The sequence below is a fragment of the Nyctereutes procyonoides genome, unplaced genomic scaffold (assembly GCF_905146905.1).
Source record: "Nyctereutes procyonoides isolate TBG_1078 unplaced genomic scaffold, NYPRO_anot_genome, whole genome shotgun sequence".
NCBI lineage: Eukaryota > Metazoa > Chordata > Mammalia > Carnivora > Canidae > Nyctereutes > Nyctereutes procyonoides.
Window position 1 is genome coordinate 48,035,867 of NW_026575131.1, and position 16,785 is coordinate 48,052,651.

Below are 16,785 nucleotides of genomic sequence, written 5' to 3' on the forward strand. Positions count from 1 at the left end.
GGAGAGCTCTGGAGTTCCTGCGGAGGCTGAATCCAGGGCTGCAGAGCTGGCCCCGCCACTGGGGCTGTTCCTCCTGGGGCCTCACGGGGTAAACAACCTGGACTGAGCCCGGCAGCAGGCAGGGGCAGAGCAGCTCCCCCAAGTGCTAACACCTGAAAATCAGCACAACAGGCCCCTCCCCCAGAAGACCAGCTGGACGGACCAGTTCCAGGGGAAGTCAAGGGACTTAAAGTCTACAGAATCAGAAGATACTCCCCCGTGTTTTTTGGTTTTTTGTTTTTTCCTTTTTGCTTTTTGTTTGTTTTTTTTTTTGTTTTGCTTTTTGATTTGTTTGCTTTCCCCACCCTTTTTTTTTCCTTTTTCTTCCCTTTTTCTTCTCTTTTGTTCTTTTTTCCCCCTTTTTTCTTTTTCTCTTTTCTTTCCTTCTTTCTCTCCTCTCTTTTTCTCCTTTTCCCAATACAACTTGTTTTTGGCCACTCTGCACTGAGCAAAATGACTAGAAGGAAAACCTCACCTCAAAAGAAAGAATCAGAAACAGCCCTCTCTCCCACAGAGTTACAAAATCTGGATTACAATTCAATGTCAGAAAGCCAATTCAGAAGCACTATTATACAGCTACTGGTGGCTCGAGAAAAAAGCATAAAGGACTCAAGGGACTCATGACTGCAGAACTGAGATCTAATCAGGCAGAAATTAAAAATCAGTTGAATGAGATGCAATCCAAACTAGAAGTCCTAACGACGAGGGTTAACGAGGTGGAAGAACGAGTGAGTGACATAGAAGACAAGTTGATGGCAAAGAGGGAAACTGAGGAAAAAAGAGAAAAACAATTAAAAGACCATGAGGATACATTAAGAGAGATAAACAACAGCTTGAGGAAGAAAAACCTTCGTTTAATTGGGGTTCCCAAGGGCAACGAAAGGGACAGAGGGCCAGAATATGTATTTGAACAAATCATAGCTGAAAACTTTCCCAATCAGGGAAGGAAAACAGGCATTCAGATCCAGGAAATAGAGAGATCGCCCCCTAAAATCAATAAAAACCGTTCAACACCTCGACATTTAATAGTGAAGCTTGCAAATTCCAAAGATAAAGAGAAGATCCTCAAAGCAGCAAGAGACAAGAAATCCCTGACTTTTATGGGGAGGAATATTAGGGTAACAGCAGACCTCTCCACAGAGACCTGGCAGGCCAGAAAGGACTGGCAGGATATATTCAGGGTCCTAAATGAGAAGAACATGCAACCAAGAATACTTTATCCAGCAAGGCTCTCATTCAGAATGGAAGGAGAGATAAAGAGCTTCCAAGACAGGCAGGAACTGAAAGAATATGTGACCTCCAAACCAGCTCTGCAAGAAATTTTGAGGGGGACTCTTAAAATCCCCCTTTAAGAATATAAATATAGTGAAAGGGAATAGAAGGGAAGGGAGAAGAAATGGGTAGGAAATATCAGAAAGGGAGTCAGAACATAAAGACCCCTAACTCGGGGAAACGAACTAGGGGTCGTGGAAGGGGAGGAGAGTGGGGGGTGGGGGTGACTGGATGGCGGGCACTGAAGGAAGCACTTGACGGGATGAGCCCTGGGTGTTATTCTGTATGTTGGCAAATTGAACTTCAATAAAAAATAAATTTATTACTAAAAAAAATAAAAATAAGCAGTCAAAACAATAAATAAATAAAAGGATGTGGTTTATGTATACAATGGAATATTACTCAGCCATTAGAATCGACAAATACCCACCATTTGCTTCAACGTGGATGGAACTGAAGGGTATTATGCCGAGTGAAATAAGTCAATCGGAGAAGGACAAACCATTATATGGTCTCATTTATTGGGGGAATATAAATAATAGTGAAAGGGAATAGAGGGGAGGGAGAAGAAATGGGTAGGAAATATCATAAAGGGAGACAGAACATGGAAGACTCCTAACTCTGGGAAACAAAATAGGGGTGGTGGAATGGGAGGAGGGTGTGGGGTATGGGTGACTGGGTGGCACTTGACGGGATGAGCACTGGGTGTTATTCTGTATGTTGGCAAATTGAACACCAATTAAAAATAAAATATTATTTAAAAAAAAAACAGTCAACAAAACTAAAAGACAACCTACAGAATGGGATAAGATATTTGCAAATGACCTATCAGATAAAGGACTAGTATCCAAGATCTATAAAGAACTTATTAAACTCAACAGCAAAGAAACAAACAATCCAATCATGAAATGGGCAAAAGACATGAACAGAAATCTCACAGAGGAAGACATAGACACGGCCAACAAGCACATGAGAAAATGCTCTGCATCACTGGCCATCAGGGAAATACAAATCAAAACCACAATGAGATTCCACCTCATACCAGTGGGAATGGGGAAATTAACAAGGCAGGAAACCTCAAATGTTGGAGAGGATGTGGAGAAAGGGGAACCCTCCTGCACTGTTGGTGGGAATGTGAACTGGTGCAGCCACTCTGGAAAAATGTGTGGAGGTTCCTCAAAAGAGTTAAAAATAGACCTGCCCTATGACCCAGCAATTGCACTGTTGGGGATTTACCCCAAAGATACAGATGCAGTGAAACGGCAGGACACCTGCACCCCGATGTTTATATCAGCAATGTCCACAATAGCCAAACTGTGGAAGGAGCCTCGGTGTCCATCGAAAGATGAATGGATAAAGAAGATGTGGTTTATGTATACAATGGAATATTACTCAGCCATTAGAAATGACAAATACCCACCATTTGCTTTGATGTGGATGGAACTGGAGGGTATTATGCTGAGTGAAGTAAGTCAATCGGAGAAGGACAAACATTATATGGTCTCATTCATTTGGGGAATATAAAAAATGGTGAAAGGGAGTAAAGGGAAAGGAGAGACAATGAGTGAAAATATCAGTGAGGGTGACAAAACATGAGAGACACCTGACTCTGGGAAATTAACAAGGAGTAGTGGAAGGGGAAGTGGGTGGGGGGTTGAGGTGACTGGGTGATGGGCACTGAGGTGGGCACTTGGCGGGATGAGCACTGGGTGTCATGCTATATGTTGGCAAATTGAACTCCAATAAAAAAATTTTTCAAAAAAGAAAATAAATTCCACTCCTATGTATGTATGTAAAGAGCTGAGAACAGTTACTCAAACAAAAACTTGTCCACCAATATTCATAGTAACACTATTCAAAATCGTGAAATGTTGGCAACTACCCAAAGGTCAGTCAGCAGACGAATGGATTCACAAAAGGTGCTCTATTCACAATGATAGAATATTATTCAACTGTAAAAAGGAAAGAAATACTGCCAAATGCTACAACATGGATTCACCTTGAAACCATGATGCTGTGTGAAAGAAGCCAAACTATAAAGTAACTTATTACAAGATTCTATAGATATGAAATGTCCAGAATAGGCAAATCTGCAGACACAGAAAACAGCCTGGTGGCTGCCAGGGGCTGGTGACAGAGAGATGAGAAATGACTGTGTAATGGGTACACTGATTACTTTGGGGTGATGAATATATTCTAGAAATGGAGGTGATAGTTGTACAATTCTGTGAGTGTACAAGTGCCACTGAACTGTATCTTTTGTTCAAAATGTTGAATTTTATGATACATGAGTTTTACCTGAATAAAATAAATCATACTTAGTTATCAGATAATATCAATTTTTTTCTTAAAAATTTAGCAAATTGTCTTCTCATGAAGATGTTTCTATTTTATCTTAAATTCTTTATAATTATATCATCTGCTGATAACTTATATTACAATAAAAATGTGTAATATTTGGTTTTATTCATTTAATCTCTTACTGACTGGTTTATGGATGTAACACTGAGGGATACATATATATTCACTCCCTCCAGTGAATTCGGGGGACAAATGAGGTGGGGAACAGACAGAGCAGGAGCCTGGGGCAGACTCCAGAATTTACCTGTGCGTGCAGATGCATTGAAGGTCCATGGCCCATTGGGCAGGGCCTGGCTTACATTTCTGAGGACACCTTCCAGGCCAACAAGCAGGTTAGTGGCCACACAATGCTGCTCTGAGTGGGGAAGGGCCACCAGATCCCCAGGAATCTCCAGCAGCTCATCTACCTCCTGTATTAGGTCCTAGAGGAATGAGGACACAGAGCTAGTGAGTCATGAAGACCCTGCCCACACAACCCCAGAAACAGACCCTGGAGACTCATTGGTAGATAAAGGTGTTACTGATTCAGAGTCCCTGGGTCTTTGCCTCTACAATCCAGCCACACATAGTCAACCCTTTTTCACAAATACCAAGAATGAAATTAGCCCAATGTCCACAAACAGCAGGAAGAAAAGTCATTTATGGGCTCAGGTGGGTGTTAACAACCAATGTTGTTACCAATGTACCAATGTCTGCATGTCTGCTCTTCCCATCCACCCTGGGAGAAACAGGGCCTCAGAGAGGCGACATTATGTTGGGGCTTCCTGCTCCCAGGCCTCTATGGGATGCCTCCACCTTGCCCCTCCTGGGGTGTGCCCTTACCTGGATGGTTTCCTGAGCCAAGGCTGGCTTGAAGTCTCTGTGCAGCTCTTGGACTCTTTCAAAGAAATTAGAGAGTCTCTAGAATAGAGATGAGAGAGGTCAGAGATCCTCACATGTGGATGTGGGAGCTTGGGGAAAATGGGTGGACCAGGCAGGCTGCACAGAGGGATGCCTGCCTCCTGGTCCCTGCTGGGGCCACTCACCTGGCTCTTGATTCCAGGGGGTGGGGTCCAGTTGGGGAAGGATATCTCTGCAGGGGCTAGAACAGATTTTCATTACTTGTAAGAGTGTCTGTATCTGTGTCACCACAATGCTTATAGCAGCAATGTCCACAATAGCCAAAATGTGGAAAGAGCCTCGGTGTCCATTGAAAGATGAATGGATAAAGAAGATGTGTATATATACATTTGAATATTACTCATCCATTAGAAATGACAAATACCCACCATTTGCTTCGACATGGATGGAACTGGAGGGTATTATGTTGAGTGAAATAAGTCAATAGGAGAAGGACAAACATTATATGGTCTCATTCATACGGGGAATATAAAAAACAGTGAAAGGGATCAAAGGGGAAAGGAGAAAAATGAGTGGGAAATATCAGAAAGGGAGACAGAACATGAGAGACTCTTAACTCTGGGAAATGAACAAGGGGTAGTGGAAGGGGAGGTGGGCATGGGGTTGGGGTGACTAGGTGACGGGCACTGAGGAGGCACTTGATGGGATGAGCACTGGGTGTCATACCATATGTTGGCAAATCAAACTTCAATTAAAAAATATACAAGAAAAGGGATCCCTGGGTGGCGCAGCGGTTTGGCGCCTGCCTTTGGCCTAGGGCGTGATCCTGGAGACCCGGGATCGAATCCCACATCAGGCTCCCAGTGCATGGAGCCTGCTTCTCCCTCTGCCTGTGTCTCTCCCTCCCCCTCTCTCTCTCTCTCTCTCTCTCTGACTATCATAAATAAATAAAAAAATTAAAAAAATATACAAGAAAAAAGAGTGTGTCTGGGGATCCCTGGGTGGCTCAGAGGTTTAGCGCCTGCCTTTGGCCCAGGGCACGATATCATGGGATCCTGGGATCAAGCCCTGCGTCGGGCTCCCTGCATGGAGCCTGCTTCTCCCTCTGCCTGTGTCTCTGCCTCTCTCTCTCTCTCTCTCTCTCTCTCTCATAAATAAATAAATCTTAAAAAAAAAAGAGTGTGTCTGTGTCGGGGTGGATTCTGGGGTCAGGTGAGACCAGGTACCTTCACAGGTGGTGTTCAGTTGCTTATCCTGGAATCCAGGTTTGGGCTTCCAGCCCTGGTGGCAGCGGCACTTGTAGGAGCCCACAGTGTTGATGCAGAAGGTGGAGTGATGGCATGTATGCTTCCCGGAGCTGCACTCGTCCACATCTGGGGGCACAAAGATGGGAATCAGAACACCTTTCCTCTCCATGCCCTGCTCCTGTTTCCTGTGTTAGTGTCTCCCATTGATGGGAGGTGATATCACCTGCTGACCCCACATCCTGGTGATGCAGGGCTTATGGGAAGTGTGCGGAAGCCTGACACCTAGCATGTGATCCCTGTACTGATGTGCAGGTTGTGAATATAGAAATACCTTTGCCCCAGTTAGTAATTAGCTGCTGCCTGGGGTCTCCAAGGAGCCTGCTCCTTGGTACCCCAGCTCCTTCCCCGGGAAACCCCAGATCTTTTACCATGCAGTCTCAAAGGAATTAATGCCTGGTAGGGCAGGACACCCCCAGGGTTCATGCTGCTTGGTTTGTGTGGATGTCACTGAATATGTGATCAGATGTTCTGAGTGTGGGTCTCCAGGATGTGGCGTCTGAGCTCTGGACCTTCACAGACGGTGCTGTTTGGGCCATTGGGGGATCCAGGAACCGGCTTCCATCCCGGGCGGCAGCGGCATTCATAGCCACCGATGTGGTTGAGGCAGTGGGTGGAGTTGTGGCATGGGTTCTGCCCCGAGGTACATTCATTCACATCTGAGGACAAAACCAGATGGTCAGAGTCTCCTCCCCTCGCTGGCCATCCTTCCTTCCCTACTCTCAGACTCCTTAGCTCTTTACATCAAGAATACCACACACACACACACACACACACACACACACACCATGTACCAGCCACCTAGCCTGTCAATATAAATGTAATGATAGCATTTTCCTCTGTAAAAACTGCATAATTTCCCTGCAAAGTGGACAGGGGAGAACCAGGAATATGTGTCATTCCAGACAAAGCTAAGTCTCTTCACATATGGTGGGGATTGTGGGGGTGGATAAAGGGGGGAGGCTGTGATGGGCCTCTAACCAGGGAGGTTGTGACACTGAGATGCCCTTGTGTTGACTGATGGGGGCTCGGGAATGGCACAAATGCTATCCCAAGCTGCATCCCTGTCCTTATTAGAACATATCCCAGAGGGTCAGCCCTGCCCTACCCAGGCCAGGTTTCCTGTCTCCTCACTGCCTGCACTGAGCACGCACCATTCCTGAAAGTATGGCTGCCTCTCCACTGCCAAACCTCCTCATGGAATCTTCCTTCAAGATGAGCTCAGCAGGGACACTATCCCCCATTTTCAGGCAATAACTATGGCAAAGAGGGAAACAGAGTCATGGGAACTGGACCTCCCAATCAAGGCTCTTACTCATTTCCTCCTCAGCTCAAAATTGAGGCTCTCTTCTCAGAGATATAGAGATACTTCCTGCTTGAGTGTTACAGATGAACAGGGGCAAGTGGGGGACCCAGATAGCTTCTGGAACCTCCACAATGGAACCCCAGGCCTGAAAGGCCCTGCTGCCTCCCTGCTCTGTGGTGGTATCTTCTGGGGAGGTGAATCCTTGGGCAGATCAAACCCCCAGTGTTTCTGGAAACTGAGGGTCTTCTCTCTCCGCCTGGGGCTGCGGGATCTTCCTCGGCCTCTCCCCAACTCCAGCACAGCCTCACAGCATCTTCCAGGGCCTCTACCTGTGCACAGATTCAGGTCGCCCAGATTGAGCTCAAAGCCAGGCGGGCACTTGCAGGTATAGCTGCCTTTGGTGTTGGTGCAGATGCCGCGGCTTTTACACAGTCTGGGTTTCAGCTGACATTCATCCACATCTTCAGGAGAAAGGAGAGGGTGATGGATGCCTACACCTGTTTTCTGGGATAGAAAAATCTGGAAGCCCCTGCTTTCTCAACTTCAATGAGTGTGTGCTTTTTCTAATTTACACAGAGGCATCCTATGGGCCAGTATGGTGGCCCTGATGTTCTGTTGTCCAGATGTGGCAGGAATCAGCCTAAGTCCTCCCTGTCTGCCAGTTCTGGTTCCCTTGGCCTCTCATGGCAGCTCCCAGCTGAGGCAGGGACCTCATGGCCATCTAGTCCCATTTTGAGGACTTAGACAAGTCCAGGGTGGGCCTTCCTCAGAACCAAGTGCAGGGCAAATGCTGTGTTCCCCAAGCAGAACTATCTGAGATCCCAGCGATGGTTTTTTCCTAATTTTCCAGGGCAACTTCTTGCTGCCTAACTTCCCCTTGGAATCCTGGTGACCCAGCAAGACAGCCCTCCCTCATCCACTATGTCTCTGAGACTCCAGCTCTGTAGAAATGGACCAAGACCAAACCTGGGCCAGCCTCCTCAGAAGAAAACTTTCTACAGAGGAAGGGAGAATAAAGATGATGCCAGACAGTCCAGGGCCACCTAGACAGTGGGCACCAAGCTGAGGTGGACAAGGAGGTTATGTTCAGCCAAGTGACCTTCAGGTGATGAAGGTGACTTTTTCTGATTCCCAAGAAGACCTTCCCTGACTGGCAGGAAGTGGTGAGAATCCACACCTGAGTAAGACCAGCACTAAGCAGGGGATGAGTAGCTGGAATGGGGTCATGTGCTGATAGTGAGGGGTGGAAGATGTTTCTGTCTTCTTGGCCCTGTGTCTCTACAAAGGACATGGACCTGTGGGCCCTACAAATGGGCTCAGCCTTCATCTTCTGTCCCCAACTGGTCTGAGTCATCCTGGGACTTGTGTTGACCCCCTTGGAAGACCATCAGTCTGGGGCAGTGGTCCCCAATATGACCTCTCTTGCCATTTGGTCCAGATGGCAGCCTCTTCCATTCACTTGAATCTCTGAGTATTGAGGGCTGGTCCACATGACCCTACCCACCACCAACACAACAACATCCCAGATGCTGATCATATTTGCCACAGTTCAGTGAATTGAAATTATTAGGGACAGTCAGACAGAACCTTGCATGGGGTAATAGATAGAGGCCAAGCATGAAAAGCCATGTCAATATGCCAGGAAGCCTCTTCTCCAGATGGAGTTGTTGGCCAGGAGCAGGGCCAGCAGGGGACAACGGGCATTGCCTCAAATATCCCTCCTCCCATGTTTCTGGACAGTATCCCTGATCCTTCAGGGCCCAGGGGTATGACAGGGCTCCCAGTGTGGCCAAGCCCATGTGGACTACAGTGGGGGCAGGACTCATCATGGCAGTCATTGATGATGGTGAACAAGATGGATATTGTGTTGGAACACACATGCTTCCAATTGTGAAGTATCTTGATGCCATCTCTCTCTTTTGCTTTATGAAAATAAAGCTTATTTTGCTTATTTTATGAAAATAAGATGCCAACTAGATATTTTTTCAAAGGACACAAAACTGATTCAAAGAGATTCATGCACCCCAGTATTTATAGCAGTATTACGAACAATAGCCAGACTATAGTAAGAGCCCAAATGTCCATCAGCTAATGATTGATCAAGGAAGATGTGGTGTACATACCCAATAGAATATTACTCAGCCATCAAAAATAATGAAATCTTGCCATTAACAATGATGTGGATGGAGCTACAACATATTATGCTAAGTGAAATATATCAATCAGAGAAAAACAAATATTATATGATGGCCCTCATATATGGAATTTTAGAAACAAAACAGATGAGTAGCAGTGGAGGGAGGCAAACCAGGAAATTAGACTCTTAACTATAGAAAATAAACTGCTGGTTACCAGACAGGAGGTGAGTGGGCGATGGGCTAAGTAGGTGATGGGGACAAAGGAGGGAACTTGTCCTGATGAGCAGGGGATGTTGTATGGAGGTGATGAATCACTAAATTCTATACCTGAAACTATTATACTATATGTTAACTAACTGGAATTTAAATAAAATTTGAAAATAGAAGATCCCTGGATGACTCAGTGGTTTGGCTCCTGCCTTCGGCCAGGGGAGTGATCCTGGAGTCCCAGGATTGAGTCCCATATCAGGCTCCTAGCATGGGGCCTGCTTCTCCCTCTGCCTGTGTCTCTGCCTCTGTGTGTGTGTGTGTGTGTGTGTGTGTGTGTCTCATGAATAGATAAATAAATAAAGTCTTTAAAAAATAAATAAATAAATAAAATTTGAAAATAAATAGATAAAAGAAGAGAAAAGAAAAAAAAAAAAGAAAATGCCAGGTGGGCATGGAGGATATTCCAAAATTACAGAAGTGACTCTCTGCAGAGGGTTCTGAGTCTTGGAGTTTGGAAAAAACATTATGCCGAGTAGATGTCCAGAGTGTTCTCTGAGCCTGGAGAAAGTGGGGTGAGTGATCCTAAACCTCATGGATGCAGAGATAGAAGATGTAGGGAGGTTCCTACCTCGACATGTGTTCTCACTCTCATTCATGAACGTCGTTGCCCCAGAAGCAAGTGCGTATCCCGGGCTGCACATGCAGTGGTAGCTCCCCTCTGTGTTCTGACAGTCTGCTAACCGTCCACAGGACACCAACGGGGGTGGTCCACACTCATCAATGTCTGGAACACAACAGGGGAAAGGGTCACCTCCCAAAGGTGTGAGTTCCTGCAGGGCAGAGGCCTGACCTCCAGCCTGACTCTGCCAACAGGACTGGAGAGAACTCAGCCTGCAGGTGGCATTCCTGGAGCAGGTCTGAGCTGGAGCCAGCTGCTCTAGAAAGCCTGCTACCTGCTCTGCTCATCTCTACTCTCTGGTTGGATCTGAGGGCACCTAGATTCAGATACTCTGTTGTTTTAGAATGGGAGCTACGAGGAGGTCTGCATCCCCTTCTGCAGGCCTTGTGAGGTGGACGAAAGCACTATAATCTGTTTACACTATTGTGGATGTGGAGTTGGGCTCCAGTCAGGGTGACAGTGGCACTGAAGCCCACTCTCGATGCTAAGTCAGTGAAAGGAGTCATCGACTGTTAAAACTTACCATTCACACCTGAAGATAAAGCCAGGTGGTCAGGCCCCTGCCCATTGATAGTTTCCACCTCCAATTACTCATGGTGACCTTAGTACACCTCAGAGTACTCATCACCTGCTCCCCCAAGCTCTCAACATCAGACATTTTCAAGAAGCCTGAGGATGTTTCTGGAGGAGACTTGCTACCTCCAACCCTGGAGGAAGTTCCTCTTATCAGAGCCGATCACAGATATGAAATGAGGAAGCAGCATGCAGTTCTCACAGCTGAGTCACTGCAGGCATTTCTGGAATCTTATCTCTGTCTGTTCTCTAAACATGAGAGCAAAGATTCCCTCCAGCAAGGTTTTCTTTGAGTAGCTTCAGGACCCACAGAGCTGGGGCTACACATCACTGGCTAAAAATAACTGTTCAATAAGAATCTACAAGACAGGAATGTATCAAAATGCAGAGACAGAATGTTTCTTCTGTACATTCCAATCAGGAAACCAAAGACTTTCAGAGCCTGAAAGGACTCATGGCATCACACTGAGTCAGGGCAGGCAACTTGTCTCCTCCAGAGCAGTTTCCCACCAGAACTCCTAGACTTCCCTTCTAAGGTCCCAGGTCCAGGCTTGGGTGTCAGCACCAGGACATGACAGGATGTGGGAAGACACACCTGACACATTCATGTTCACCCCCACCTGGTGGATGGGACTGACCTCTTCTCTCAGATGGTGGCAATGGCTGGACACCTGCCTTCAATTTTGTTGGGTGGGGCGGGGTGGGAGACAGGTGAGAATGAGGTGTGCAGAAGGGGAAGACACAATGATGAGAAATCCTCAACCTGACAGGTGTGCTCCCAGAAAGGACCTGGGATCCAATCACACCAGCCATGTCTCCTTGCCATGCTCACCCAGCCAAGAGTTTCCACAAGATACACATGCAAATACATGGGGGATCTGTAGGGATACCTCTACAACATGGAGGGGCATGGCGAAAGTAACATCACCTTTTTTTCCATGATAAAATTTACTTTCCCCCAAATATCAAATGACACACGGGTATTTAGAAGAACAAAGAAAAAGTAAAATAAGAATGAAAGCTAAGAAAATCACCCATAAGTACACTACACAGACTACTGGGAAATTTTAAGAGTATTTTTTTCTTTTCTAACATTAGGAATACTTTCCTTTGTTATATGAAAATATCCATCTAACACAATTTTAATTAATGAAATTGGTGTAAAAACACTATAATTTCATTTTTCCTTATTTTTAGTGTAAAATTCACATAACACAAAATTAACCACCTTAATTATTTTTAAGTAATATAATCTCCTTTTGTAACCCTGTCTGGGTGAAGAATAAAATCTATTTTCAAACCAGACCTAGGTTCTTCCACCTAGTCACTCAATCTCTTTGAGTCCAAATTTGATCATTTAAAAAACCATGTAGCTCTGCTTGCTTCATGGGATTGCTGTGACAAGTCAGGTGGGAAAACATAATGGTAAGAGGCCTGGTGTTCCTGGTGAGCTCACATTAGGATGAGAGCCTGAGCTTCCAGGTCCTAGGTGTTTCTTTCCTTCTGTTGCTTCGACTACTCTCTCCTTTCCTTGTGCTATGAGAATTATCACAGTAATAACAGCAGTGACTATGATAATAACTTGTATTTGACACTCTGCTCTGTAGTAGTCTCTTTCTGTTCTTCACACACATAAATTTTAAATCTCACTCCATTCGTCGAGGGTAGGTACAAAGATTATCTCCAATTTACAGACAAGCAACATGAGGCATAGAGTAGAACACCTTCCTCCCAATACCTCCCGCCACCATCTCCATGCCCCTCCACCACCCAAGTCACAAGTTGTACCATCACAACTCTCCAAGGGGCTGCTGAAGACCTCCCCAGACAAAGTACTGAATCCTGGAGAGCAGCGACAAGTGGTGGCATTGACACATGTGGATTTCGGAGGGCACCAGCGAGCACAGCCTGTGGGGGCAAAGGGTGTGGGGACAGAGACCACAGTCAGAAAGCTCAAGAAATGGAGGAAGCCTGCTGCCAGCTGGGTGTCCAGGAGCAGAAGAGGGGAAGTGGAGGAAGAAGAGAGGGATAGCTGCCATTGGAAGAGGAAAAAGAAAGCTCTGGACATCTAGGGAGGTAGAGCAGTTTCTCCAGGGGACCAGAGCCTTACCTCAAGAATATTCCCCCACTTCCCCTCTTATTGGTGGCAGGACCAAGGCCCCAGCATGCACTCCCCAGCTTATGTCATCAGAGGGGCTGGCTGGGCAGACTCACCGCTAGGTTTCTGGGCTGCAGCTCCCAATGGCAACAGCAGCAGCATCAAGAGTCCTGGGGCAAAAACAAAAAACAGAGATGTGACAGAGAGAAGAGATGGAGCTCCAGTTTCAACCCTTATCCTCATGGCCATTGCATCATGGGTGGTGGCTCTGATGCTGCAGTCCATGGCTCTCCCAAAGCTCTTGTCATTTATGAAGATTGTAAAAGCAGTCCTCTTCTCTCCCTCCCCCTGGACTCCTCAAGGAGTCAGTCACTAACAGACACTGTCCTCTGGAGCCTCGGTGCTACAGGAAAGGGGAAAAATTATGTGCAGACAGCTGATGTGTGGGACATACCTTAGAAATGCCAACCTCTCCCAATGGAGGGAGCCCAGGAATCATGAGAAGGGGAGCTAATGACAGGGGAGGGGTAGAGAACTATTGCACTGACAGGTCAAGACACCATCTCTTGGTTAAGTGGACTCTCCAGGTGGAGCACCCATGGCTTCTATGGTTCTTTCCTAGTGAGCTCCTAGCCCTCCTACAGCACACTGAGGACACAGCCCTTCCCTTTCTCTCCCAGGCTGGTCCTGAGCAGCCTGAGCACCGGACAGGCCTCGTGGTATGAAAATCTTTGCAGGTGGGAAGGAATCTACCCCACAGGCAATCATCACCCGGCCACCTGTTAGAATCTGTCATTCCATTCATGGGAGGCATGATGTTGCTGTGAAGGTGGGTTTTTTAAATAAGAGGAACACTGAAGTCAGTAGACTCTGAGTCAAGTGGATTACCCTCCATCATGTGGGTGGGCCTCACCCACTCAGTTACAGACCTTAGGAGAAAAAAAGACTGACCTCCTCCAAAGAAGAGAGAATTCTGCTTCCAGACTGACTTCAGACTCGAGATCCAACATCAGTGTCCCTGAAAACATGCCTGGGTTTCCAGCCTGTCCTACAGATTTTGGACTTTCCAACTTTAACAATCTCATAAACCAATTTCTTAAACTAACACATTCTCTCTCTACACGCACACATATACATATATATCTACACACAAATTTACACCTCTATTCATATGCGTACATATACAGGTATACATACACAGAAACTTGGTTCTGTTTCTTTGGAGAACCTGGTCTAAAACAGGCCATACAATGAGAAAGCTCTGATAAGTCCCCAAGCATGCCTAGAAAAAAATTTTCACCCACTTTCTCTTGTAAAAACTTAATAGAACTGACTTAATACCTTTCTTAAAATTCCTCCCTGTTCTCCCTTAAAGAGGTAGTGAGAAAACCAGAAATAGAGCAAAAACCAGAAATAAAGCAAAGAACAGAAAAAGTATTAAACTAGATAGAGTTCCCGGGTAGCTTTAGTTGTCTATCATGATTGCAGATAATCTGCCTACCTGGCAGCAACCTTGGATGCCCATGTCTCATAGTGCAGACACCAGTGAGCCCAGCCACAGAGGATGCCATCTGGTCTTGGTCCGTGTGTGCTAAAAACACTTCCTGTTTTAAGTCTGACTTAAAACATACTTCATCATTGGTTGAATATAGATGAGCTGACTTAGTAAACTGCTGGTCTGGATGCTTCTTTCCCCAAGAAGAATATCTCTGACACTCACATATCCCTTTTTAAGTATTTTCTTAATATTACTAGTATTCCTACTAAAGCCTCTTGGTTAATTTTACTATCTTTGTGAAATAGGAAGACCTCTCAAACACGGAGACTCAATCCCCTGGTGTCTTGGCCCCTACGAGGTCTGTGGTTCAGAGTGAACAGATTGTTTTTATCTATGTATTATCTATTCACAGACATCTTTATGTTTAAGTCTTTATTTGGAAATAAATGTAAGTTGACAGGAAGTTTCAAAAACAATAAACAGAAATCCTTCACCTGACTTCCTGCAAAAGATAATATTTTATGTGTTTATGTATTTTTTTGAAGGGTAAAACTTTTTTAATTTAAAAAAAATATTAAATTCCGGCTAGTTAACATACAATATAATATTAGTTTGAGGAGTAAAATATAGTGATTCAGCGCTTACATATAATTCACAAGTGCACTCCTTCATCCCCAACACCTATTTCACTCTCCCTCCAGCCACGCACTCATCTTTCTTCTGGTAACACTCAGTTTGTTCTCTATAGTTAAGACTCTGTTCCTTAGTTTGTTCCCTGCCCCTTACCCCCTCCTTGCTCATTTGCTTTGTTTCTTTTTTTTTCAATAATAAATTTATTTTTTATTGGTGTTCAATTTGCCAACATACAGAATAACACCCAGTGCTCATCCCATCAAGTGCCCCCCTCAGTGCCCGTCACCCATTCACCCCCACCCCCCGCCCTCCTCCCTTCCACCTCCCCTAGTTCATTTCCCAGAGTTAGAAGTCTTTATGTTCTGTCTCCCTTTCTGATATTTCCTACCCATTTCTTCTCCCTTCCCTTCTATTCCCTTTCACTATTATTTATATCCCCCAAATGATTTGTTTTGTTTCTTAAATTCCACTTATCAGTGAAATCATGTGGTATTTGTCTTTCTCAGACTGACTTATTTTGCTTAGCATAAGACTTCCTAGCTCCATCCATGTCACTGCAAATGGCAAGATTTCATTCTTTTTGATGGCTAATATTCCATTGTATGTATATTCCACCTCTTCTTTACCAATTCACTTGGATACTTGGGCTGTTTTCATAATTTGGCTATTGTAGATAATGCTGCTACAAATATCAGGGTTCACATACCCCTTTGAATTAGTATTTTTGTATTCTTTTGGTAAATGGTCCTGCAATTGCTGGATTGTACAGTAGTTCTATTTTTAACTTTTTGAGGAACCTCTATACTGCCTCCCAGAGTGGCGGCACCACTTTGTATTCCCACCAACAGTTAACAAGATAGGAAATAACAAATGTTGGAGAGGATGTAGAGAAAGGGGAACCCTCTTGCACCGTTGATGGTAATGTGAACTGGTGCAGCCACTCTGGAAAACAGTGTGGAGGTTCCTCAAAGAGTTAAAAATAGAGCTACCCTATGACCTAGCAATTGCACTACTGGGGATTTACCCCAAATATACAGATGCAGTGAAAAACTGGGACACCTGCTCCCCAATGTTTATAGCAGCAATGTCCACAATAGCCTGTCTGTCGAAAGATGAATGGATAAATAAGATGTGGTCTATATGTACAATGGAATATTACTCAGCTACTAAACATGATGAATACCCACCATTTCCTTCAATGTGGATGGAACTGGAGGGTATTATGCTGAGTGAAGTAAGTCAATTGGAAAAGGACAATCATCATATGGTTTCACTCATACAGGGAATATAAAAAATAGTGAAAGGGATTATAAGGGAAAGGAGGGGAACTGAGTGGGAAATTTTAGAGAGAGAGACAAACCATGAGAGACTCCTAACTCTGGGAAATGAACAAAGGGTACTGGAAGGGGAGGTGGGTGGGGGGATGGGGTGACAGGGTGATGGACACTGAGGGGAGCACTTGACAGGATGAGCACTGGGTGTTATACTATATGTTGGCAAATCAAAGTTCAATAAAAAATATATATCAAAAAATACAAAATAAAAAATGGATAGAAGCAATGTCCACAATAGCCAAACTGTGGAAGGAGCCACAGTGTCCATCGAAAGATGAATGGATAAAAAAGATGTGGTCTATGTATACAATGGAATATTCCTCAGCCATTAGAAATGACAAATACCCACCATTTGCTTCAACGTGGATGGAACTGGAGGGTATTATGCTGAGTGAAATGAGTCAATTGGAGAAGGACAAACATATGTTCTCATTCATTTGGGGAATATAAATAATAGTGAAAGGGAATAGAAGGGAAGGGAGAAGAAATGTGTGGGAAAT

The 16,785-nt window shown here is 45.0% G+C and overlaps 1 protein-coding gene across 2 annotated transcripts in view; it reads right to left on the reverse strand.

The window, feature by feature from the left end:
- LOC129521283 (adhesion G protein-coupled receptor E2) overlaps positions 1 to 14,391 on the reverse strand; it is a 45,237-nt gene extending 30,846 nt beyond the window's left edge. For both annotated transcript variants that reach the window (XM_055342574.1, XM_055342575.1), the window contains exons 1-9: positions 14,322 to 14,391; positions 12,937 to 12,990; positions 12,511 to 12,630; positions 10,099 to 10,254; positions 6,329 to 6,475; positions 5,739 to 5,885; positions 4,698 to 4,753; positions 4,495 to 4,572; positions 3,917 to 4,094 (exon numbers count right to left, since the gene is read on the reverse strand). In XM_055342574.1, the coding sequence (XP_055198549.1) occupies positions 3,917 to 4,094; positions 4,495 to 4,572; positions 4,698 to 4,753; positions 5,739 to 5,885; positions 6,329 to 6,475; positions 10,099 to 10,254; positions 12,511 to 12,630; positions 12,937 to 12,990; positions 14,322 to 14,391 (1,006 nt within the window). The remainder of the gene's footprint in view (positions 1 to 3,916; positions 4,095 to 4,494; positions 4,573 to 4,697; positions 4,754 to 5,738; positions 5,886 to 6,328; positions 6,476 to 10,098; positions 10,255 to 12,510; positions 12,631 to 12,936; positions 12,991 to 14,321) is intronic.
- Between the last annotated feature and the right edge of the window lie 2,394 nt (positions 14,392 to 16,785).